At 43.4% G+C, this 26869-nt stretch overlaps 1 protein-coding gene across 5 annotated transcripts in view; it reads left to right on the forward strand.

Moving 5' to 3' along the window:
• The window catches only part of LARP1B (La ribonucleoprotein 1B), a 116563-nt gene that overhangs the window by 42166 nt on the left and 47528 nt on the right, over window positions 1-26869 (forward strand). For all 5 annotated transcript variants that reach the window (XM_039540143.1, XM_039540144.1, XM_039540147.1 and 2 more), the window contains exons 4-7: window positions 6870-7038; window positions 15674-15817; window positions 22590-22733; window positions 23022-23190. In XM_039540143.1, the coding sequence (XP_039396077.1) occupies window positions 6870-7038; window positions 15674-15817; window positions 22590-22733; window positions 23022-23190 (626 nt within the window). The remainder of the gene's footprint in view (window positions 1-6869; window positions 7039-15673; window positions 15818-22589; window positions 22734-23021; window positions 23191-26869) is intronic.

Genomic DNA, 26869 nt, shown 5'->3' on the forward strand with positions numbered 1-26869 from the left:
GCTGGTAAGTAAACTTTCATCTCGAGTGCTGGTCTCTATGTATTTCACTATGGATACAACTAAGCTGAGGGAATTTTTGCAAGCAGTGTCTGAGGGTCTGCACCTGCACCTGTGCTCTCATATTCACACTGATGGTATAAGAGGTGGGGGAGGATTCCTGCCTATTGCTGCACAGCTTGAGTCAGAATCCTACAGTTAAGAGCTGGTCCTTTCTAGTCTCCTGTAAATGTCCAAACTTACATTTTCTTAGGTTTTATTTTTTTTAATAGTTCCCCAGTTAGTGTTAGAATCCCCACCCCAAGGAACCTGCATGCTATCCCAGGGTGGAATTTAGATTATGCCCAGGATGCTGGGTTTCAAAAACTTTCTCCTGGCCCCACTCCTTTTTGGGGAGCAACAACTGCCAGCTCTGAGGCAATAGAGGCAGCAAAGTTTATATTTGCAGTTTCTAAGTGCAGTATCAGCTGCTCTTTTCCCAGTTGAACACCAGCTTTGGAAGCACCTTATTGAGCATGCAGAGAGGCCCCAGTGAGACCTAGACCAGGAGGTTCCCCCATACATTGGCTAGGGTCATCAATGAACATGCCCACTAGTATTATGTTGGAGTCCTGAGCAGATAAGAGCAGAAGGAAGGTCCATTCATCTGGGCCCTATCATGAGAGTGAGGGGCATTCTTACACACACAAAAGCAGATGCCCTCCATGACCTTCTAAGAGGAGAGATGATTCCTTTTGGTCCTGTCCAAATCAGGTGATTCTTGAGGCCCAAGTCATATGGAGTTAGGGTGTCCCCCCTCCTAAGCCACATAGGAGCAATGCTTCTTCAGTACCAACCTCCCCATTGACTGTGATACTGACTGCAGTACCTACTAACATGACATACCAGGAATCACCAGTACTTTTGAAAACAACTGGGTTGGAGACTCATTCACTGATGGTACTGTCATAGCCCTGAGAGGAACAACCATCTACACCTACTCTGAAGGTATGGAATGATAAAACATAACCTCCAAAGGGCGGAGCAGGGGGACTTCCTCCTCCTGAACCCAACATTTCCCTTGTTATCAAGACTAATCCTCACCAGGGAGATCTAACAGCAGCAGGAAGTGGGGATTCTGAAAGAAGTCTATCTGCCGTCCTGTCCACTAGCCATAGTTTTCCCCTCAGTGTAATCAACAGTACTGCCAGTGGAGCCATATCCAACCTTTCCATGGTAGGAGATTCAGCTTCACCTCCACCTAAAAAGATCAGCCCAGGTAGGACATCGAGAATCTCCTGGATCCAGTCTTGGCCACAGAAACAGAGCCCCACTCCAGAAGATGGGTGGTACTAAAGGCCTCAGACCACTGTGACCTACTTTTGACTCCTACTGGCCTTATTGGGTCTCATGGTAGCTTTATGTGTGGTACTTGGGATCAATGTGATGCAATAAGGAGCCTTACGACCCCTCTCTTCCAAAGGGTCAACCAAAACCTCCCTCTGAGGCTATGGAAGAAGAGGAAGATGAGCCAGATCCTTTGGTATGTCTGGTACCAATAGGAGTATGTCCTCATCACCCAGCAAGGTGGTTGCTCTAGCCTCAGTGTTCCTCCAGACTATCCTAAACAATTTCAGGAGCTGTTAGTGTCATGGAAGAGCTCCAAATCTCCTTAAACGAGGTTCAGGACTCTCAGCATAAGCTTTTAGATATCCTGCACTCAGTAAATGAAGCCATACTAGAACCAGCAAGGGCTGTATTGCACGTGTTGGCTACCTGTGCTACTAGGCCAAAGAAGGCGGAAAAGATGTACTTTGTTCTAGCTAAGAGAGTGGAGTTCTTCACCCATCCTACACAAAAGTCCTTGGTACTGTACGTGGCCAGAAGGATCCACACAACATCCAGTGGCCACCCCTGCTGATAAGTAGGCTGTGCATCTAGACCATATGGGGGAGGAAGATGTTTACATCTGTGGTTTAGAATCCCAAACTATCAAGTTCTTCTTGCCAGATATGATTTTCTGAATTTTTCTAAGTTCCTGAACTTTAGGAATAAGTTACATCAGGGGGAAAGAGCTCAATTTCAAGCCCTTATTGAGAAGTGTAAACAGATGGCTAGAGCTTCATTTTAAGTTGTGCTTGGTGTGGCCAAGATCTGTGGCTGATCTTTTCAATGAGAAGACAGACAGCTCTTTGCAGTCATTGAAGGACTCCAGCGCAACCTTCTGCTCTCTGGATATATAAATATCAGCCCCAAAGAGAAAATACTATAAACACACCTACAAACTGAGCCCCTTACCACAACCCTTCTATCATCAGCAGTTTTATGAGCCACCTCACAAATGGCAGAAAAATGCTAAGACCAAGATACTCTTGTGATATTATCCAGGGTACAGTCTGGACCGATGAATAACTGTGTCCCCTCAGTTCTCCAGCGTGGGGTGCCTTTTACACTGCTTTTCTGAGAGCAGTCAGTCCTGGTGTGCTCTGTCTCAGCCTCCAGCATGTAAGTTACTCCCAGTTACAGTATGAGTCCTTTAGCCAGCCACTCTTGAATTACAACACAGAATACCACCAGCAAATTCTCAGTCCCAGACTTCCCACTAGAAATATACGTCTTGTACTGACTGCCCAGCTCTCTCCTGTACGATGTAAGCTCATATAAAATCCATCATTTTATTGATGGAAAAGAAGATGTACAAATACTTATTATCCCAAATGGAGGTTTCCAAACACCTCAGTCCAAAACACACTGGGTCTAAATAAAACAAGAAAACAAATTAACTTCAAAAGAGTAGATTGTGACTACAAGTAAAGAGGCATAAAGTCAGAATTGGTTACAAGAAAATAAAAGTAAATTGCAGCTAATACCTAACTTAACAAGTTAAGTGAATTCAAAGCAAAGGTCTTTCTCACCATGTGTTTCAGCAATCTTACTGCTGAATTCTTTTCAGTCAAGATCCCTCCCCCCGTCCAAAGCAGTTTCCTTTGTTCTTCAAGTGTTGTGCATATTGTGTGTAGGGAGAAAGGGAGGAATAATTTGGGGCATCTGCTCCCCCTTCTTACAGGTCTTTCTCTTCTTTGAGAATCATTTCAATTTGAGGTTCAGGAGACCGTGTTGCCACACATTTTATCAGGGCAATAATGAGCAGCAAAGTGAGTTTTTTCAAATGATACCTCACAAAGCATACTCTTTACAAAACTTATCATAATCTTGCAGAAGAGGTGAATATAAGGATACAGACTGTCACAATGCTGCATCTTCCACTTCAACTGCAGCCACCCAGTCTCACTCCCTGACCAAGAGATATTTTTGACGAGACCATCAAGGGCTGCAAACCAATATTGATGCCATCTTCACCCAATGCCAAGATCCACTTTGGGCGATTGTTTAGAGAACTTATCTCATAATTGATGGTTGATAATAGACAAGTAGGTGCTGGATATCACCCTTCTGGCTATACCATTGAGTTTCTTTCCCCACCTCCAAAACTTTCTTCCTCATCACTTTTCAAGGACTTCAAGGTATGTCCCACGTGGTGGTTGAAATTCAACCGGGGCCAATAAAGGTTGCAATGTCATCTGGGTCCGGGTCCCTCTCCCTCTCCCTGTCCCAGTCTGGGCATCTTTCAGGATCGGGTTGAAGAAGCTCCAGCATCCCACAAGATAGTGGGGGTGGCAGTCAGAATGATAAAGCTGGCTCCAGTAGCCAGTACTTCTCAGACTCTTTAAGGACACACACAGAGAGAGGTTGAGGAATAGTCCATCCTGTCATTATTTTGTCTACTAGTTAAGCCTGTTTTCGGACACACCAATTTTGGTTCACAGATTTCTCATATTTACAAAGCATGATCTTAACACAGTCCTTGCATTATATCAGTAGGCCTTTTTTGTTTGAACTAATTCAGGCTTTGTTTCCCTTTCTTAAATTTTGACATCAACATTTGTAGATTGTTATGGCATCTTACAAACATTCACTTTTTTTTTACTCTTGAGCTCCCAATGAGGTAAATTTGTAGAACCAATTATCACAACAGTACAATGGCATCAATAACACCATCCCCAGAAAAGGACACATGGCTCACAGCTCTTGATGCCAAAGATGTGCTTTCATTTTGGCTATTCACTCCACAGATGATTCCTCAGGTTGTGGTAGGCCTCCAGCACTATAAATTGAGGGTATTTCCTGTTGGGTTAACCACAGCTCCCAGAGCCCTCACAAAAGTGTTCTCAATAGTAGCAGCTCAGATGAGGCAACTCCACCATGCTTACACAATTTGCTTCTGATGGGCAGCTCTTGCCTGGAGGCCTTAATGCCAACCTCATTGCTGTTCCACCTTCTAGTATTCCTTGGAATCTGCATAAACATCAAGTCTACACTGACTCCAACACAGAGCATAGAACTTATAGGAGCTACCTTGGATTCCATCAGGGCAAAGGCTGACCTCCCTAAGGACAGATTTCATAACATGGGCATTCAGATCTAGCTATGTGAAGCCTTTGATTATCAGTTCAGATATGCCTCACTGTTCTGCGGCAGATGGCATCATGTATTTATCTAATGCCATTTGACAAACTCCAACTCCATTTCCTACAAGCATGGCTCTGAACAGTATATACACCACAGCAAGCACAGCATGAACACCTTAGTGACAGTCCCCACTGAGTTGAGGGTCTTGCTACAGGTTCATCTGGCCACATATCAGCGTGTCTCCTGCCAATGGACATTTACTCAGTCTTTACTCATTGAGTAACGGCCAGGTTTTTGAAGGGTCTGTTGAGACACTTTGCACCAGTAAAGTAACCAACCCTTAATTGAGATCTTCTAAATCCTTCTTTGAACCACTAATCAGGTGTTCCTTGTCTTACCTGTCAGAGGAGGTCATGTTCCTCATTGCCATCACTTCAGCCGGAAGAGTAGGTGAATTTGGGGCCCTAATGACCAATGCATTATACATAATAGTCCATAAGGACCAAGTCTCACTACAATTACACCTGAAATTCATTTCTAAGAGACTTTTGTAATTTCACATAAACCAGTCAATTCACTTACCTGTGGGTTGGTTTTTTTGTCCCTGAAGCCCCATGCCTCAAGCAAGAAGACTATTCCCTTGATGTTAGATGAGTATTGGCATTTTACTCGCAGAGAATGAAACAGATCAGAAAATTACCTAGACTGTTTGTTGCCATAGCAGAACAAGTATGAGGACAAGCTGTATCCTCTCAAAGAATATAAGAGGATTTATGACTGTATCCTTGGCACAGCTTCCTTCACCTTGCAGGGTAAGGGCTCTCTCTACAAGGGCACAAGCAACCTCTGTAGTATCACTTCATGAGATGCCCTGGCTTGATAGCTGCAGGGTAGCTATTTGGAGTTGCATCCACCCATTCAGGAGACAATATTCCTTGGTCCAAGATACTTCTGTTGACACATCCTTTGGGATAGCATTTCTATAAGCAGTTATATCGCCTGCATTATTGCACCCTCCTGCTTTGAGTACTGTTTCAGTCACCCACAGTGGAATACACATAAGCACCAGCACTTGAAGAAAGGGAAGTTACTTACCTTATTGTAACTGGAATTCTTCAAGATGTGTAGTCCCTAATTGTATTCCATTATCCACTGTCCTTCCCTTCTGCTTTGGATCGTGACAAGATTCACAGCAGAGAAGAAACTAGAGGTGGTCAGTCCACTTCACTCCTTATATCTTCAGAGTGGAGCATGAGGAGAGCAGAGGTGAAAGCATGGGCCAACAGACACCACTTGCAAGAATTCTCTGGTCTCAGGCATGTGGTCCATATTCTTACCCACAGTGGAATACAGATGGGTACCACACATTTTGAATACAATAAGATAAGTAACTTCCCTTTCTTATTTTGCTATAATTTAGATAATTTCACTTTAACAAAATATCATTTATACATTTATTGAAAATACTTATAATTGTACATTCTGCAGTGTTACATATTTAGTACATCTAATTGATGTAACTGTTTGAATTCTAAAGTTAATTTTTGTAACTTAGAAACATTTTTAAAATGAAAACTTAAAATCTGTTTAATAATAATACAGGGAGTCCTCGGATTTACAAGACAATTCATTCCTCAGAATTGTGTTGTAAGTTGAAATGTAAGTCGAAACTGCTTTTCCCATAGAAATCAATTGTATGGGGGCTGGGGTGTTTTTGAACCAAGGTTTGATGCACTATTTTCACCACAATAACCCAGATTTTTGTACTAAATGAATTATACATGACTAATGTAGCATGTATTTATTTGATAAACTGCATTCAAATAAACACAAATTCACACGTGCTTTGACTTTCCAGACCTTTTTGAAGAGCTCTTGGCTGGGGGCTTCTCTGAAGTCGGGGCTTCAGGTTTCCCTTGATACTTCTCTGAAGCAGCAGGGCTCGCTGGCCAGACAGGCGGCTGCTCAGAATATCAGCACCATACTACGTGAAATTGGGCTGGCTTTTTACAGAATTGCTTCTAAATAACTTTGTGGTCGCGTTATAATGAATGAAGCTGGAAGGGGGTCCCTCGCAGTCGCTTGTCTGATTGGCTTCCACAACCAGGGTAGCTTGTTTTTGATTGGCTGAGTCCGGGGCTGGGAGCTGATCAGAAAGCTTGAACAGTGAAATCAGTGATTTGCTGAGACTCAGCATGTGATGTGTGCTGTTCTTCCTACCAGCTTTTGTCTTAAGTCTGAGGACTCCCTTCTAATAATAATTTATAATTTACACAGCTCATAACTTTGGAGCTTATCATGCTCAAAGATTGAGAACCACTTATCTTAAGTCATGTTAATAAGTACAGAAACTTGTTTTAAATATAATTTATGCTGTCCGCATTCATAAAATCATGTTAAATATTTAGCAATATCTCTTGCAGTGCAAAACCATAAATCATCAGAATAAAAAGCCACTAAATAAAAAAGAAAAGGAGGAGAAAACTGAAAAGAGAGCAAGCAGTGAAATTGAGAACCTGCAAGCAAAGCCTGATGGTCCTGGAGAAAATGTCAGTGAAGACGAGGCTCAATGTAACAATCAAAGGAAAAAAGGTTGGTCAAGGCACTATGCAAAATAACTCAGAATTGTTATAACATTACTAAATTTTTTTGATAATAAACCTTCTTCCAGATGATAGGAAGATGAGTGACTTGACATGCTTTATGCTTTTCTATTTTCTCCTTTCAGTATGTGCATGACTGGATACGATGTGTGCAGTGTAAAGTTTTAAAACTACTTTCCCCCCTGCCCTTCTCATTTTTGAGGTGTCATAAAATCATAGAAGATAAGGGTTGGAAGAGACCTCAGGAGGTCATCTAGTCCAATCCCCTACTCAGAGCAGGACCCACACCAACTAAATCATCCCAGCCAGGCTTTTGTCAAGCCAGGCCTTAAAAACCTCTGACGATGGAGATTCCACCACCTCCCTGGGTAACCCATTCCAGTGCTTCTCTACCCTCCTAGTGAAATAGTGTTTCCTAATACCCAGCCTAGACCTCTCCTACTGCAACCTGAGACCATTGCTCCTTGATCTATCATCTGCCACAACTGAGAACAGCTGAGCTCCATCCTTTTTGGAACCCCCCGTCAGGTAGTTGAAGACTGCTATCAAATCCTCCCTCACTCTTCTCTTCTGCAGACTAAACAAGCCCAGTTCCCTGAGCCTCTCCTTGTAAGTCATGTGCCCCAGCCCCCTGATCATTTTCAGTGCCCTTCACTGGACTCTCTTCAACTTTGTTCACATCCTTTCTGTAGCACGGGACACAAAACTGGACGCAGTACTCCAGATGTGGCCTCACCAGTTCTGAATAGAGGGTAATAATCACTTCCCTCGATCTGCTGGCAGTGCTTCTACTAATGCAGCCCAATGTACCATTAGCCTTCTTGGCACAAGGGCACATTACTGACTCATATCCAGCTTCTCATCCACTGTAATTCCCAGGTCCTTTTCTGCAGAACTGCTGCTTAGCCAGTCAGTCCCCAGCCTGTAGCAGTGCATGGGATTCTTCCGTTCTAAGTGCAGGACTCTGCACTTGTCCTTGTTGAACCTCATCAGATTTTTTTTAGCCCAATCTTCCAATTTGTCTAGGTCACTCTGGATCCTATCCCTGCCCTCCAGCATATCTACTTCTTCTCCCAGCTTAGTGTCATCCGCGAACTTGCTGAGGGTGCAATCTATCCCATCATCCAAATCATTAATAAAGATGTTGAACAAAACCGGCCTCAGGACCGACCCCTGGGGCACTCCACTTGATACCGGATGCCAACTAGACATCAAGCCATTGATCACTACCTGTTGAATCCAACAATCTAGCCAGCTTTCTATCCATCCTATAGTCCATTCATCCAATCCATACTTTTTTTAACTTGCTGGCAAGAATACTGTATCAAAAGTTTTGCTAAAGTCACGATGTATCATGTTCACCGCTTTCCCCGTATCCACAGAGCCAGTAATCTCATTGTAGATGGCAATCAGGTTGGCCACACATGACTTGCCGTTGGTGAATCCAAGTTGACTGTTCCTGATCACTTTCCTCTCCTTCAACTCATTCTCCACAGTAAAATATGGAAAATAAAATGGATACTGTATTGTATATATCTTGCAAAGACACATTTTAAAAACTCAAATGGATAAAGTATAACCCATACACTTAGATCAGTTTGTGGGACAGCACAAATTATGAGAACTATAAATAAGTCTGAAGTTGGAAAATAACTTGAGATCTATAAGCCTTCAGCTTTAAGGAATTCTGGATAGGTTGTATACTGGTATTTAAGGCAAATCTATCCAAAATTGCAGAACACTTTCTAAAAACATTGATCTAGAGTTGCAAATAGTGGATAATGCACAAAACTGGAAATTCCAAAGACAGCTGAGTTCTTCTATTAGTGAATCACACATCATATTCTTGGCTCTTTTTATACAAAATGCCAAGCAAGAAGACAATTTGTGTTATATTAGCAGAGAATCTTATGCTTTGGAACACAGTTTGGTATCATTTATACCTATAAAACTGACAAACAATACTTGTTAAAACAGAGGTCTCCACTACAGGGGTAAAGGTCTTGGTGTTCTATCACATGAAACTTATTTTTTTGTAATGAAAATGGTGAATTTGTTGATGCAAAAAATATTTGTCAACTTTAAAATATATTTTCCATCAGAAGTCTGAAGAACTTAAATCCGAATTATCTGATTCATCTGTTTATCTGTTTTTGTTTTTGGTTTTTTTTGTATTCATGATACATCGTGGACTTTTTTGCATAAGATTTAAGGTGCCTTGCCCACCTCCCAACCAACTGCACAATAGCAGATGTTATTGTTAAAGAGCTAGTGTTGTGCATCTTTTTATCCTTTCGCTATTGAGATGTTTTTCTTATATGTCTCATCTTAGTGTTCGTTATACTTTAGCATACCACAACTTAACATCCCACATTCTTCTTCAAATGATGGTCCATATGTATATTCCACACACAAGTATGCATGCGTGCTATACATCTAAGTCTGGAAATACTTCAAAGCAGCATCTGTTGGCCCACATATGCACATTAGCTCACCTTATGCTCCTGACTGAGGGCTTGGCTACACTTGAGAGTTGCAGTGCTGGTGGAGGCTTTCCAGCGCTGCAATTAGTAACCGTCCACACCTGCAAGGCACATCCAGTGCTGCAACTCCCTGGCTGCAGCGCTGGCTGAACACCTGGTCTGCTTGGGGTGTAGCGAGTGCAGCGCTGCTCATCAAGTGTGGAGACACACCAGCGCTGTTATTGGCCTCCAGGGTATTAGCAGATATCCCAGAATGCTTTTAACTAAATTACTCTTTGTTTTGTTATGCTGCCGCTCTTTGTTTTGTTGTGAACTCAGAGCTCCGGTGCTCCGGGAGCTGCTTATTAAACACCTCCTGTTTGCTGTGATCAATCTGTATCTGACTGTGAACAATCAAATGAGATAACCCCTGTGAATGAGGCAGGCAGGGAGTGAGTGTTTGCTTGACAGAAACAGCGGGGGCAGAGGGGAGAAAGGGAGTCCGTTGGATGCAGGCTGTTTGCAGTTAAGAGTTAAGGGTAAGGGATCGGGAACATTTTCTGATTTTGCAAGACAGGAAGCTAACACACAGTGTTGGCTCCAAAAATCCACTCTCTCTCTCTCCCCCGCTCCCTGTCACACTACGCCCCACCACACCCCCCTCTTTTGAAAAGCACGTTGCTGCCGCTGGGATAGCTGCCCATAATGCATCACTCCCAACAGCGCTGCAAATGCTGCAAATGTGGCCACACACCAGCGCTGTTCCTACACAACTGGATGACCAGCGCTGTAAACTCCCAGCGCTGCAACTCTCAAGTGTAGCCAAGCCCTGAGAGTATAAGAGGCAGTGTGGATTGATGCTTCTCCAGTTCCTTACTGATGCAGGGCCTGAGTTACAATTGTTGTCCTTTTCATTGCATAACTTATTTTAAAAAAAATTTGTAAATAGTTGTATTTTTAAGTTAATTAAAATGTATAGTATAAAGTATTTTTCTCCCCAGTTGGGGACCCTCTCCCCAGCTCTGGGACTATGCCCAGAGTCTTGGGATTCAAGAATTGCATCTCCTGCCATTGATCTTCTCCATCAGTGACAAATATCAATGCAGCCTGTACTGTCAGGGTGAGGCGCATATCTCTGCGAAGCGCAGTATTTGTTGCTCTTTCCTGTCTAGGACCTTTGCCTATGGAAGCCCTGATGGAGAATGCTATGACATCCTCTCTGATATGGGCCATCAGGACCCCTATGTACATCAGCCCCTTCAATTGATCAGCAGTGTCCTTCCAAGCATGTGCCTTGGAGTCGAGCCCTCACCATCTAAGCCCATCTTTGCAAGGTGCTCCCGTGGGAATAAGGACAAATCTCTATTGAGGACTGTCCATAAGAAGCACATTTCCTCTGAGCCTGTGCAGGTGGGATGAAACTTTGCATATGGAACCTTAAGGAATAGGCTCCAGTGAAGACCACCTGATCGGAGGGCAAGATGTGTAAAAAGAGAGCTCCATTTGTCACCTTGATGCCAAATCATCAGTGCTGTAACTAGGCATTTTAGTGCCTGGGCTGAGCAAGCATATTTGAAGCCCTTGCTAGAGCACTGTGTGGGACTATTTTTTTTTTAATCCAGTCCCACCCTGCAATACCTACTCCCACCTGCTCCTGCATTATTTGTTGATTTTTTTATCTCGCACCCGCTATTATGCCAGCGGGTCGTGCAGGATCCCAGTCACGCTGCCTACCTTGCAGTATTAAGTATTGCCACCCTTACTTCTGCACTGCTGCTGGCAATGGTACTACCTTCAAAGCTGGGCAGCCAGAGAGCGGTGGCTGATGGCCAGAGTGTTTCATGTTTGTGGCACAGGAGGACTATTTTATTAAATCCTGATCTCATTCCACCCCACAATTCTCACTCCTACCTGTTACAGTATTGTTGGCTGAATTTTTATCTTGCTCCTGCTACTATGGCAGCAGGTCCTGCGGGATCCCAGTCTTTCTCTAGGGCTCTACCTCCTATCGTTTATTTGTCCACCCCATTTTTCCATCTCTTCCCCCCGCCCCCCCCCCACCTTTGGCTTTGCACCCTGGGTACGCCCCACCTTGGTTATGGTCCTGTGGATCATCAGGATGAACGTTTGCTGATTTTGTCTACAAGTGATGGTCTGGACCCATTGTCGGTACTGCATCATCCATGTAAAGACTGTCCAGTTGCTGCAGATGCACTGGATCTGTCAGATGTAACTGTGGAAACTGCTCAGGCATGAGGGCATACCAAGACTTGTGTAACACCAGAGGATATATTCCTTCCTTATCCACGGTCTCCACTTCTTTCTGGCCTGGCCCTCCTGAGGGATGTCCTTATCCAGAGAAGGCAGCTACATAACTGTCCTAGGAGCCGTCTCACCTCCAGCCTTCTGGTAGGAGTTCCTCGGCACTGAGAGGACTGCTGCTACCGATGGAGCAATTCTCAAACTGAGATGAATCGGAGGAGATGGTCACATGGGTATCTCCATGGAGGCAGTTGAGCCCTAATAGACAGTTGAGGGGTTACATTTGCTGTTCCGCTGGGTTTGACCCCCCCAGGGACCACTGGTAGTGACTTCCTTGGGAGTTCCCTGCAACCGATTGATGCCTCTTTCTGGTCTTATTGGGGTTCGTGGGATCCTTATGGCAGGCATCTGGACCCCTCTCAAGTTATATCACACCTCTTCCTCTCACAAGCTGATTCCGTCCATGTACCAGGAGGAAGGAGGTGGAACCTGATCCGATGGTTTCACTGGGTGCTTCTTCATTGGACAAGGTGGTCACTACTTCCTCAGATTTCATCAGGTTGGCGACAGGGTTTTTCATACAACTTTTAACTGCCCTAGGCATTTGCGTAAATGAAGAAAAGTCTTTGTTACCCACCAGTCAATAAACTTCTTATAGGGGCAAAATTTGGACTCAGTTTCCACGAAAGCGTTCACAAAAGGTTTCATGCGATAAGCAATTTGATGTCACACATCACCCACAGAACATGAGCCACAGTACGCAAGTGCCTTTCACTTTTAGGCCACATGGCCATGTGCACCTGTGTGACTCCTTTTGCCAGACTCCACTTGCAGTGCCTGCAGGCTTGGCTCTACTTGATCTAGCGACCAAGCAAAGACCACATCAGCTCCAAGGTTGTAGTTCCTGCTAGAGTCGTCACCTCCCGAACGAAGGGCTTGGCTACACTTGCAAGTTCGAGCACATTAAATAAGCTCCGAGCACCCTAACTCCTGAGGTGTCCACACTGGCAAGGCATATAGAGCACCTGGACTCTGCGACTGGAGCGCCCCAGTAATCCATCTCCACGAGAAGCATAGAGTTTGCTGTGCCCTGGCTGAAATGCCGGGGTGTCCATGTAGATGACGTGTTGCAGTACTGCACTGTGATTGGCCTCCGGAAACATCCCATAATCTCTTGAAGTCAAGTGGCCACTCTCGTCATTGTTTTGAACTCGGCTGCAGGCATGTGGATGTCCCCTTTCAAAGCTCCGTTTCTGACCGCTGGCATGCTTATCTGCTCTGGATCACAAAGCAAACCATTACTGTGGAATGCTCCTGCTGCAGAGGTAGGCGTTTGTGCGTGTGTGTGTGAAAAAGGTGCGGGGTGGGGGCTTATGTCAGGGTTTCCCCGTTTCCCCCTGCAGCTGTCTGAACTTACAAGACAGCATGCTGACATACTCTGCCCCCCTCCAAAAACAGTCTCCCCACCCCACATAAACACAACACACTTCCTATCACACTCCACCTACCCACCCACATTTGAAAAGCATGTTGCAGCCACTTGCTGCAGACTGAAGCCACTTGCACACTGAGATAGCTACCACAATGCACTGCTCTCTGTGGCATTGCAATAACTGCTAATGTGGCCATGCCACTGCGCTTGCAGCTGACAGTGTGAACACATGACAGCGCTTTCCCTGCTGCTGTCTCCAAGGGCTGGTTTAACTCCCGGCGCTGTACATCTGCAAGTGTAGCCATAGCCTTAGTGGTCAAACCCAGAAAAGGTCATAGTGGGAGTTCCCTTTAGCAATGCCACTTCCAGGGCCAGCAGTATGAGAGACCAGTGGGATGCTCAGGGCACTAGGTCCCCATGAGAGGCCAGACTACATAGAAACTTATTGGAAATGAGGTTGATCCTCCTTGCATGCAAGGTCTTCCTTTCACTTATATGCTCACTATGTATACACATAATATTGGACCTTATCACCATGGTGGTCTATATAAACACATAGGGAGGTCTCATCCACTCTGCCAGGAAGTTGTCAGACTTTGGAACAGGGATGTCAGGAACCACATTGCGATACAGGCCATGTATCTATGGGTATTCACAACTCCCTGGCATACAAATTAAGCAGAAGCTTCTCAATAGGCCATTCATGGGAGATTCATGACACAGTCCTAAGTGAGATTTTACACAGCAGGTTATTTTGCTGTGGGACCTCTGAGTTGCAAATGAACAGAACGCTCCCCCTGTTGTGACTCTCAAGGTAACACTTTGATGATGTCCTGGATGAATGGCCTCAGATTGCCTTTCCTCCCATTCCTCTGTTTCTGCAAGTCATAGGGAAGATTCATAGCAACAGAGCCAACATCATTCTCCTTGTACCCACTGACCCAGACAGCTTTGGTTCACGGAATTTCTATTGATGTCTGCCCCCCCCCCACTACCAATCAGGATCTGCCTGTTCCTGGATCTCCTGAACCCAGATGAGGGAAGATGAAGCATCCCAATCTGGGCTCATGCCATCTCACATCCTGGTTTTTGGAGGGGCATTGGAAATAGGATGCTCGTGTTCAGCCCCAGTTCAGGTGATCTTTAGCCAGAGTACAAAAGAGTCTACTAAAACCTATCATCAGGCTAAATGGAGACGCTTTTCAGCCTGGGCGCAACATCATTGTTCTCCAGATAGTCTAGAACTGGAGTGGCTGCAGTATATCGTGTTCCTGAAGACTTCCGGGATCTCTGCTGGCTTTTTAAGAGTTTACCTAACAGCGATTAGTACCGTCTTTCCTCCAGTGGTCTTTACTCTCCCAGCTACAGTATGATTCATGAAAGGCCTGATCAGGACCTTCCCACCAGTGCTTAAACCTACTCCTCAATGGAATGTTAACCTCATCCTGTCCAAGCTCACTAGTCCACCTTTCGACCTCTAGCGACTTGTGCCATGTCCACCTGTCCATATAGATGGCATTCTTAATCGCTATCACCTCAGCTAGGAGGGTCAGCGAGCTCAGAGCTATCATGGTGGACCCTCCTGATACAGCATTTCACAAAGAAAACATTTATTTTTGACTACACCCAAGTTCCTTCAAAGATGGAGTTCCACGTTAGTCAAACAATACTTACCTTTATTTTTACCGAAACCTCACACTTCCTCTGACGACACGAGAGTTCACTCCTTTGATGTCTGGCAGGCCCTGGGGTTCTAACTACAAAGATCCAAGCCTATTGGGAAATGACCCAAACTCTGTCACCGTAGCACAGTTTGGTCAAGCTTTAAAGGAGAAACCACAAGTGGAGGTTACTTACTGTAACTGGAGGTTCTTCGAGATGGGTGGTCCCTATCTATATTCCACATGTGCGTATGCATGCAGGACATGCACCCGAGTCCAGAACTTCTTCAAAGCAGTGTCCACGGGCCCACACATGTGCAGTAGTTCTCCTCATGCTCCCGACCAAGGGCTTAAGAGGCAGTGTGGGTTGACATCTCTCCAGTTCCTCCTCTTACTGCAAATCCAACAGGATCCAAAGCATAGGGGATGGTGGGGGAGGGGGATAGTGGAGACAGATAGGGACCACACATCTTGAAGAACCTCCAGTTACAGTAAGTAACCTCCACTTGTGGTTTCTCCTTTAAGCTTGACCAAACTCACTTTAGTTATTAGATTCAAGGCTTATTTAAAACACATCTTTTAAAACTGAAAAGTTACTATTTTCTGATTTTATTTTTACTTATGGAATTGGTATTAAGATATTTCCTATTGCCTAAATATTTTAGGTAAACTAATTATTTAAGAGCTACTTATTCTTCCTTTAGAATATATTGTAGAATTCATTTTTAAACAGTTAAATTATAGTGACATGCCTAGCTGCCCCATAGTTAAAGTTGAGAATATATATTTTTTTTTCACTCTTTTAAGGTAACAAGCAGAAGTGGGTACCACTTCATTTAGATGATGTAAGACCAGATAGCCAAGAAGGAACAGGCTCTCGAAATAGTTCAAGATCTCAGCCAGAAACAAGCAAATTAGTGCCATACAACAACAGACGAAATGAGTCAAGAAGTAAGTGGTTTTCAGTCCTAACTCTGGCTTTTACAGTGGTTCCCAAGTGTAACTTAAAATTTTTGTTCATTGAATGTTCATGTCAGTTAAAGTAAAACACTGATAGAAAGTAGGTATGTTTTGAGACTGGATGTTAAAGCCTGTCCATGTCATCTGTCCAGGGCCTTTTTTCCTGACCTACTATTCCAATACTGCAAAACATCTGTTAGTCTATAAGGTGCCACAGGATTCTTTGCTATTCCAATACTGAGTGTCTCCTGAACAGACTTTAGTAACATGGTTGGTTGTGCAGAAACTTGACTTTAGTGTTAACAATGCAATAATTTATCTGAAAGAACTAAATTGTAGTTCGTTACTCTAAGTAGTTGAATAGTGAACGGAAAAAAAATGTTCTTTAAAACTGTTTAAGATTTTGACTCATGGTGTGTGTGTGTGTGTGAGAGAGAGAGAGAATCTGTACCTCAGGGGAACACCCTATACTCCCATGTTCATCTTTATAAAATGATTGTGTGGTATCCAATACAAAGTTTTGTATTGGATACCACACACTGGTATCCAATACAGTGTTGGATCATGGTTGTTATAGTTTTTATAATTTCATGTAGTATAGTTATGAGGCTGAAAATGTATCCTCGTGGCTTAAAGCAAGCCCATGCAAAAACTCTCCAAGAACAGAAAGGCAGTTCTCACCTCTTCAGGGCACAGATGGGACAAACCCAGCCCAGCCTCACAAGAACAATGGACACTGGTTTGGGCAGCAACAAAATAATCTATTACTCCCTGGGGGGGGTCATCCCCTTCCTTTAGTCAGTTTGAAACTGCGATGAGGTAATGCTCACCTGACTCTGAAGGGGATGGGGGCATAGGCGGCAGGTTTGTATAATTTTTGGTGGGGCCCAAAATGGTGGTGCCCCCCGCCCCGCCCTGCCGATATATAAAAATGAGCTACAACGCGTCAGTGCCACAAGATTACAAGGGTCAATTAAAAGTGGAAAGTCAGAAGCAGCACTTGCCTACTTCAATATACAGTATTATATTTTGTTGCATCTGTTGTGATGAAGTGGGAATGTTCTTAATATTTTCTCTGAATACTGTGTGGGTGCCTCAGTTTCCCCTGCAAGATGCCAACTGAAGGTGTTGGGGACAAAGAGATCAGGTGGCCTCCTTGTCCAGAAGAGACAGAGGCCAGAGGAGGAGTGTCAGTTGGAGCTGGCTGGGGGAATTGGGGAGAGACCAGACTTTGGTTCTGGGCTCCCACCCCCAAGATGGACCTGACAGAGGGGTTCTGTTTTCTGTACCAACAAGCTCTGTTTAAACTGTGTATCTAATAAACCTTCTGTTTTACTGTCTGGCTGAGAGTCACATCTGACTGCAGAGTGGGGGTGCAGCGACTCTGGTTGCCCCAGGACCAGCCTGGGCAGACTCACTTTGGAAAGTGCATGATGTGGAAGGGCATGCTAATGCTCCGAGGTCAGACCCAGAAAGGTGAAGCTTCTTGCCATGTTCCAAGCATCACAGCATCCTTCCACACGTGCACTTCCCAGAAAGTCCGCACAGGCACTCACACCCTCCTCCGGCCTTTGTCTCTTTTCCAGGCATTAGGAGGCCACACCTTGAAACTGATTTGGGAGAAAATGAAAAAAAGCTGCCCCAACGAGCTTGAGCACTCCTGAATTTAGGTGCTGGGTGGGAGAGAGCTGTGTGGGCTCATGGGGAGCATGGCGGAGGGCAGTCAGGGGGGAGCAGCAAGGCAGCAAGGCATGGGAGTCTAAGAGGTTTATCAGGGGGACAGGTAGGGGTGTGCGGTCCTGGGGAAGTTGGGTGGGGTCCTGAGGTCCCAGGGGGCAGTTAGGGGCAGGGTCTCGGGGAGGGGTAATTGGGAACATCCCAGCCGCCGCCGCAACCGAGGGCTCACAGGGCTCCTGGGGCAGCAGCCAGCAACTCTGCCTCCAGCTGCTTCCAAGGGATCGGCAGGGCTCTTAGGCTCTGCTGCATGAGGCAGCCCAGAGGCCCATCCCCCCAATCGCAGCCGAATCAGGATCAGAGGGGCAGGGGGCTGCCAGGCACGCGGGAGCCAGAGCCTTCCAAATCCCGCCGCAGCCGGGAATCAGGGGCTCTGGCTCCTGCTGCAGCAGTAGCCCCAGAGCCCTCTGATTCCGGCCCTGGATATTATTCATGGGGCTAGCCCCCAGGCCCCATATAAGTCGGCGCCTATGGATGGGGGCAAAGCCAAGAGGAAAGAAAGGACATGATAAAAGGGGGAGACATTTTGCCATGCTCTCTCTCTCCCACCTACATCTACAGACACCACCACCATCAAGCGACTGAAAAGCCAGCCTATGGTGAGAAGCATCTAAGTTTTTAAGGACAGTGAAAATGTTAAGATCAGCTTAGAATGCATTTTGCTTTTATTGCATTTGACCAAATCTGACTTGTTATGCTTTGACTTATAATCACTTAAATCTACCTTTATAGTTAATAGATCTGTTTGTTTATTCTACCTGAAGCAGTGCATTTGGTTTGCAGTATGTCAGAGACTCTCCTTGGGAGAACAAGCCTGGTACATATCAATTTATTTGTTAAATTGACAAACATGTAAGCGTGCACCATCTAGCAGATACAACTGGACACTGCAAGACAGAGGTTCCCAGGGTTGTCTGGGACCAGAGATATTGACTAGTGTCATTTGCTTGCAAGCAGCTGGGAGCAGCTTATGTGCCAAAGGCTGTGCATGAACAGCCCAGGAGTGGGGGTTCTCACAGCAGAGCAGGGTAAGGTTGGCTCCAAGAGTCAAGGATTGGAGAGGCCTAGCAGATGACTGGTCCAGATAACACCAGAGGGGAATGTCAGTGTGTATACATACACACAATTGCAAATAATAAATCACTGCCAAGTGTGTTGTTAACTGAGTTAAGGTTGTTTAGCACTGACTCGTGCCCTTTCAGAATGTGGAGAGTGGCCAAACTTAACCTCTCAAAACCAGAAAATAAGAAGTTAAAGTGATGTCTTACTTACCACACCCCCCACACAACCTTAACTCTGCCCTTTTGAGAGATCAGAGGATGGTACCCTTCTTGAGCCTGTGGAGCACAGCAAAGAGAGTGAAGTGTAAGAGGAGGTAGCTCTTAAACTTTTCTTGATTAGGATATATGTTGAGTTTAGGTCCAGCTTAGCAAATGTGTGCAGGTCAGGTTTAGCTAACTCTTGACCACTTTACTGACTCCAAACAAATCACTAAAGACTTTTCAGATGTTAATACCTGTTCATCCTTGTCCTAAGCATTTCCTCTGAGACATCACCGTACCTTCAGTTAGCCCTGACTGAGCCTTATAGTACACTATGATGTATGCCAGAAGACCACTGGAACTCCCCTGAGCCATAGCATGGCACAGAGGATGCATGGCAGTGAGAGTGCCAGTGCAGATGTGAAATTCTGGTGAGCACTGAACATGTAAGAGAGCTAGAATGAATTGAAACAATCTTGTTTTCCCTAATCTTGTTGAAATACCTTCTGCAATGTCAGCCTCTGTAGGACACAGTGGCAGTTATTCCACCAACCTTTTAAAATCTTTAATATATTATATTTTAGAGCTAAGAGGGCCATCTGCTTTAAATCATCTGCTCAGGCCTCCTGCATAATGTGTGTCAGAAAATAGAGATCTAGAAATTTGCTGCTACTAATCCCTAAATCGGTACAGCTAGTGAGTATCATGGAGTGTGTGTCAAGAGGAATGATGATAGAGAATTGTGTTGGACACAACACAGCACACCACAGAAAATCAGATGTTTGTTAGGGGTATGTTAGGTTTGGTTTGGTCCCAGTGCCTACTGCCAGCTCCAGCAGGGCAGAATTAAGGTGCTGCGGGAGAAGTTTCTGTATTTCTTGGCTTTGAGGCCTCAGTTTAGCCCTACTTCATTAATCTATGAAGGACGTGAAGGAGTGCTAAGCCACTTTCACTCTGATAAAGTTTTTGGTAGTGAATTTGCCTTTTTGAGAACGTGGTGATAGTGAGGAAGGAATGATTTAAGGGGTGGTTGTGGGGTGGGTACAATGAGGCATTATGTACATAACACTTCACTACTCAGCTACCAGCTCCACCTTCCTCATGGCTCTCTCCATGCTGTGGTGAGTGTGGATGGATCTGAGGAAAAAGAAGGATGGTGCAACTGTGAGGAGGAGTACATGTGCCAGCTGGATGCAGGAAGGGGGCAAAGAATGGAACTCCAGAGTCCTTGCCCAAATCTGGGTCTAGTGTGTGTATGGCGAAGTAGCTGTGCACACCTCTCTTTAGAATAGGAGGCTCATGGAGGTGTGTATAGTGGCCTGTTCATCTCAATGCGATGTTGTCAGGTGAATCTGATGGTGATGAATACAGACTAAAACAAAAGCTCTGAAAGATGTGAACTGTTTAATTCATTGCAGTGGGTGTCTTCATCCTCACTCTCTCAGGCTCAGTGCGTTTACGCCTGTGCTGTCCATGGAGCATGCCTGTTGAGAACTTCGCACTCTGGCCTCAGCATTGTGTGCCTGGTGCTTGAAACAAGCATGCCTGTTCCAATGCCCAGCACATTCCTGGTTTGTCAAATCTAGTGCTTCTCGGCAGGAGTTCAACCAGTGTTTTTGGCATAGACCCAATTTATCCTGGCTGGGATTCTTCCGCTGGCCTCTCTGGTCTGACTATCTCAGTTTGGCAACTAGTACCTCCCATAACAGCCTATCCCATACCACCATACATATCCCAGACACAGTATTGCCCACCATACTATCCCAGGGTTGGACAGGTATGCTTATGGGGTGCCAAGCTTCCTCAAAATTACATGCACCTCTCACATTTCCAAAAGGAACTGTATTGTGGCTGCAGACACCAAGCAAAGGCACATTGAGAGCACTAATGTGCACATCATTCATATCTCCAGAGGAGAGTCATGACCTTTGGGTTCAGGGGGCAGTCAGTGCTTGTTCCCCTGAGCCACCATTTAGATACAGGACTTTGGCACTCACAAAGAATTTACTGTATAAGAATCTGAACATTTTATAAACAACTCACTTTTGGAAGAGGAGGAGTCTCTTGACCAAATGACCTAAGTTTGCACCACAAAGTCTTCTCCAGGCCGGGACTGTCACCTGACGTGCTGGACTCACCTCTGGTCCCATTTTCCCTGCTAGCTTGGGACTCCAGAACCCTGCCTTGTTGAGCCAGACACGCTAGTCTGCTGCAACACAGACCCAGGTCTGGTCCTCGCCCCCGAAGCTGCAGACTTCAACCAAAAACTTCTCAGCAGATCACCTATCCTCCAGTTCCCAATGGTATCGAAACCCCAAATAAATCCATTTTACTCTGTATAAAACTTATACAGGGCAAACTCATAAATTGTCTGCCCTCTATAACACTGGTAGAGAAATATGCACAGCTGTTTGCTCCTCCAGGTATGAATCACTTACTCTGAGTTAATTAATAAGCAAAAGTGATTTTATTAAGTATAAAAAGTAGGATTTAAGTGGTTTCAAGTAATAGACAGAACAAAGTAAGTCATAAAGCAAAAACACGCAAGTCTAAGCCTAATACATTAAGAAACTGATACAGGTAATATCTCACCCTCAGAGATATTCCAATAAGCTTCTTTCACAAAGTAGACTCCTTCCTAGTCTGGGACCAGTCCTTTCCCGTGGTACAGTCCTTGTTAGTTCCAGCTCAGGTGGTAACTAGGGGTTTTCTCATGACTGGCAGCCCCCTTTGTTTTGTTCCGCCCCCTTTTATAGCTTTGTCACAAGGAGGGAAATTTTTGTCTCTCTGGGTCCCCACCCCTCCTTCTAAATGGAAAAGCACCAGTTTTAAGATGGATTCCAGTATTATGTGATGTGGTCATATGTCCTGTGAGACCTCATTCTTCATTACCCATGAGCTGGCCCACCCATGAAGGTTTGCAAGTAAACAGAGCCATTTACAGGCAATTGTCCTAGTCAATGGGAGCCATCCAGATTCCAAACCACTATTAATGGCTCATACTTTGCATAATTACAATAGGACCCCAGAGTTATACTTCATTTCAGATACAAGGAGGATACATTCATACAAATAGGAGGAGCATGCGCAGTAGATTATAAGCTTTGTAATGATACCTTACAAGAGATCTTTTGCATAAAGCATATTCCAGTTATATTATAGTCACACTTATTAGCATATTTCCATAAAATATATGGAGTGCAATGTCACACTGTATATATGTGAATTTTAGAGCAATTTGAATGTTATGGCCGCCCCAGAGGGATCTGATTTTATCTGCAGAACACCTTGGTCAAATGATCCCAAACTTGTTGTACTAACTTTATCCCTAGTCATGATGAGGTATTGAAATTTTCAGAACAATCTGAGTATGGATGTAGATTTGAGAACACTTAAAAATATTAGCTGTTAGAGAGCTCATATTCCAGCTAAATTAATACAACAACCCTAGGGTCCGGATGATGCAGTAAAGTTTCCAAGAGAATCCGAGTGTGCCTGTGGACTTTAAAACATTTCAAAATATTGTTAAAGAGCGAATGTCAGCCTTAAACATGGAATGGCTAAGGCAATTCATAAGTTTTTTGTTTTGAAATCCGTTATACTTGAAAATCACTTCCTGCTTTACTAGTCAGCTTCTATGATGTTTGACTTACGCCTTACAGTGCAAAACTATGTACCTAATACCCATGGAATAATTCTCTGAGACTATTCATGGTGGAACCTCTCAATTGATTGTCTATACAGTACTATTTTTTTCTCTTTAAAAGCTTGGCGCCGTGACAGAGAGAAAAGAGATGACCATGATGAAGTTTCCAGTGTCAGAAGTGAAGGTGGCAGCATTCGAGGATTCTTTAGAGGCAGAGGAAGAGGGCGTGGCAGAGGAAGAGGGCGTGGCAGAGGAAACCCTCGAAGTATGAGAGTAGATGTTAAAGATTGAAAATATAAGTTAATATTAAGATTTAAACATTAAGTTGTACAACCTCCTTTGCCTCAAATCAAATCCTGTATATTAATCCATGTGGCTTGCATGTCACGTTGCAAGTAGTATATCTTGAACACTTTTTATTGAGAACAGATACTGAATGCCTGTTGCACAAATAATAGTTTGTTTATATCCCTTACAATATTTTTTATTGAATTTTTCTCTTTATCTGAAATTCTTTTCCTTCCCCTTACTCCTCACTCCATTCTTTTTTAAGTGAACTGTGAGTATTCGTATGGTTACCAAGAACTATATGGTGAAAGGACCAATCAGCCATTTCAACCAGAGCTTAATGCTAGTATGATGTATTACTATGACGATGGAACAGGAGTACAAATGTATTCTGTGGATGAAACACTGCTCAAAGAATACATTAAACGTCAAATGTAAGTACACTGCTTAATGTATGAATTTTTTTTAGACAAAATTCAGGCATCTACTTAAGATAAAATAATTCATTTCAAACAATGTTTGACCTCTGTCTTCAGTAGATCACTTAAGTAGCACTGGAGATACTAGCTACCAACCATAGGTGTATCCATTACTAGTAAATATCTGCTTAATTATGCTGAGTAATGGGGTGGAAAAAAACTTGAATATCTGAGAAGTGAGAACTTTGAGAAAGATCTTCAACCTTCTGGTACTATAGTCATCTGCCTTTAATCCATGTACCTTCCTTATTTATGGTACATATCCTCCTTTACTTGGGCTTGAAATTGAAGAATGGATGTCTGTCTGCTTGTCCTTTAAAGTACTGTTTGTCTCTTATCATGTAAGACTCTTTCCTGGGTATGTAGCTCAAATTTCTGAAGGGACTTCCCCCATTTGTTCTCAATTACATTTTTAAAAAATCTTTTCAGCTCTGTATTTTGTCAGTGTGTTTCACCTGAAAGAACCAAATTAGAATATGTTTTTAAATGAGCCATATACTAGATTTTTCAATAATCTGAAATACTTATTTTCGATGTACATCATTAAGGAGCGAGAAACCATTTGGAAGGCTGATTATTGCAAAGAGGCATATCATGCAAAATCCTGGAACACACTAAGTCACTACTGAAAAGGGACATTTTCCACCACTGGCTGATATTCTACACTTCTACATTTGCCAGTGGCATTTCTCTGTGATGCCTTTGTGGTGGATTATATTGCCCTTGTATTCCATGAAGCGATTTGCTTATTTTACTCTTGCTTCCTTTGTAACATTTGATGCAAAAAAAAAAATTAAGAAAAAGGCCTCTTTAAGGGCAGAAAGTATCTGACATACGGCTATCAACTTCAATCCTATATTGCAGTTTTTTCTAACTCCTGCAGCCAGGCCCCTCTGAGACTTGACAGTGGACATGCAGCTCTATGTCAGGATAATCGGCCTCCACTGTCCTCAGTCAAGTGAGGGAGGAGCACAGACACTCCACTGTTGGTCAGATTTCTGGGCATGCAGTGTAGAATCCAGATCTTCTAAGGTAGGACACATTGATGTCCCCCTCTGATGCTCAGCAAAATGTCAGACACATTGGTCACTTCTGATGTTGTTTGTATTTTCTTTTAGCAACAAGATGTTGGCAAGTGTCAGTTAAAGGCTTAAGATGGCTGGTTAACCAGAGTCATTGGTCACCTGGCCTGTTTGAAATCCCTAAGATTCGTTGGTTGTGGAATTTGCCTTTCATGAGAGATACTGTTGAGTAGGTTTAGAATATAATTTTTTCATTTTTTTCCCCCTCATTTTAAATGCTTCTGGGAATCTGTGAGGTTGCGTAATCTTTTTCCTTTCTTGTTGCATTTGAACACAGTGGTGGAAAGCTACATTTCTTCCTCAACTATTTTTTAAATGTCATCTAAATGGAAGTGTTTAACATTCTGCTTGATATTTTTCTAATTATAAATTATGAAAGTTAGAATGCCAAAGAGGGAAGTTCATGCAAAATAAACTTGTACAGAATGTTCAGCCCTCCAGAGAGGAGTTCTTTTTGGAGTTCAAGGAACTAAGGATATTTTGGATAAGTAAGGTTGTATTCTTGTGTATAAATGAGTTTTAGAACTATTAACCTTTTAATATGAAAAATGTTAAATCTCCATCTGAGATTTGAGAGGATTTCTGATTACAGTAAAGAACAACAATGTCAAGATAGAGCAATTCTATACATGTAACGGGGACCAACTTGATTGGGGAGGAGGATTGTTATAGGCATGCATATTAAAATTTATTAAAAAAAATAACTATATATTGCATCAGACTTGCTTCAAACCTTATGTTGATTCTTCAGAAATGCTTTAGTTCACATCAAAAAGTAGATTTCATTTAAAGTTATCACAGGAGTATATCCAAACTTGCATCTCTGGAGGGGAGGGAAAATAAGTTCAAAAGACTTTAGCGAAAGACAGGAAGAACATAAACATTTTCATTAATGTTCTTTCAAATTCCCTCTTCCAGAATGGTGGATACCAGTAAAGTAGTTAAGAGTTTGAGTCAACTTCAGTTTCCTTTATTCATTCCTGCTTTTGGAACTTGGGAGATTAGGTCAAACACATCTTGAGTTTTACTTTACCTTATAGATGTAAAGGTAACATATTAGTTAACAGTGTTAGTGTCTCTGTACTTGTTTTGTCTTTCAGCTGGAAAAAGTTAGGAATTCAGAATAGCATGTGGAATATTATTGTGGGGAATAAAGGTTGCATAGGGACCTCATTGATCAAAGTTTACTTTGCTTATAGCATGCTGAAGAAGTTCCTGCTTTTCAGGTAAAAAGAGCCTTAAAGACTCTTCTGTGCTGGTTCAGACTTTCAGAAGTGGCTTTCATCTCTTCCAGTTCTGAAGTTGTGTCCGTTCTCTGCAGGAGTTAAGTCTTTCATGTAGAGTGCTAGCTCTTCAAACTTCTTTGGTACTGAAGGCTATGAAGAAAAAATTAAATTGGGTTTCTCCTTTACAGCTCAGACATTGCAGTCCCCTATTTAGTACCTTCTGTCTTTAGTTCAACTTCATGAGAGGTCATGTAATATGATTCTCTCCAGAGACCAAAATTCCTTTCATCTACTTTAATGCCTTATCTTTTCAGCATTCAGATCCTCTCAGCATTCGACTCTCAACTCCCCTTTTTCCCTAAAGTATCCAGTTCCTAAAGGACCACATTCATACAAGGTATCTTCCACTCCAAGAAATTAGGTAGCATGTAAACAGTCTCATGCAGGATCTGTCAGAGGGGCCCCGCATTTTGGTAGCTATTGCAGGTTTGAGCTTCCATACCTCTTTCCAGGATGTCTTCAGGTTTATATCTTTCTATAGTGGCTCCCAGTTATAATTCCTTCATGCCTTTGCACCATCATTTGATTTGGTAGATCTTAACATCTTGGGATCATTTCATAAAGCAACTTAGTCACCCTAGAGACTCTTTCCTCGTCCCTCAACCTATCCCTCCCCTGACCTGGGATACCTAGAGAGCCTGTTGCACCTTTTTTTCCCTCCCACATCTCACTCCCTTAATACCTTTTATTTCTGAAGAACTTCACTTTTGCCAAGTATCCTTTGGAGCATTCAGGCACTACGCCTCAGTGTACTGAAAAAAGGAAAGTCTGTCTTTCTCTCTTTCTGTCTTTCTTTCTCACCTGAGCTTGCATGAAGATGTGATGTAGACTGCATGCCTGTGCCTATGCCTTCCCTCTAGGATAGGGCACCTGAACATTCTGATATGCTGGCTACCTGAGTAGTAGAAAAAGATACAGATCAGGATGGAGATATTGATACAACTATATGGGGTATCATCCACATGAATGCTGAGAGAATACCATTGCCCTCTCATCCATGAAAGAAGGATCAGAAAAGGGATACTGCTTTTCTATTTTACTTTGTCATTCATTTATGCTAATTGGGTGAATGAGAAATGAGGCCTTGATTATACCTCGGATGAATGTACTGTACTGATCACCGTAAAGTACTGTTTCATTTGGCTTATTTAATTACCTAGGCTGTTTTTATAACTTTTAGCTCATAAGTAACAAACATACAGTGATAAATATCAATCTTTTTTATGATAATAATATACCAAGTTTTTGACAAGGATGAACTTGGAT

Source organism: Mauremys reevesii, linkage group 5 (assembly GCF_016161935.1).
Source record: "Mauremys reevesii isolate NIE-2019 linkage group 5, ASM1616193v1, whole genome shotgun sequence".
Classification (NCBI taxonomy): Eukaryota; Metazoa; Chordata; order Testudines; family Geoemydidae; genus Mauremys; species Mauremys reevesii.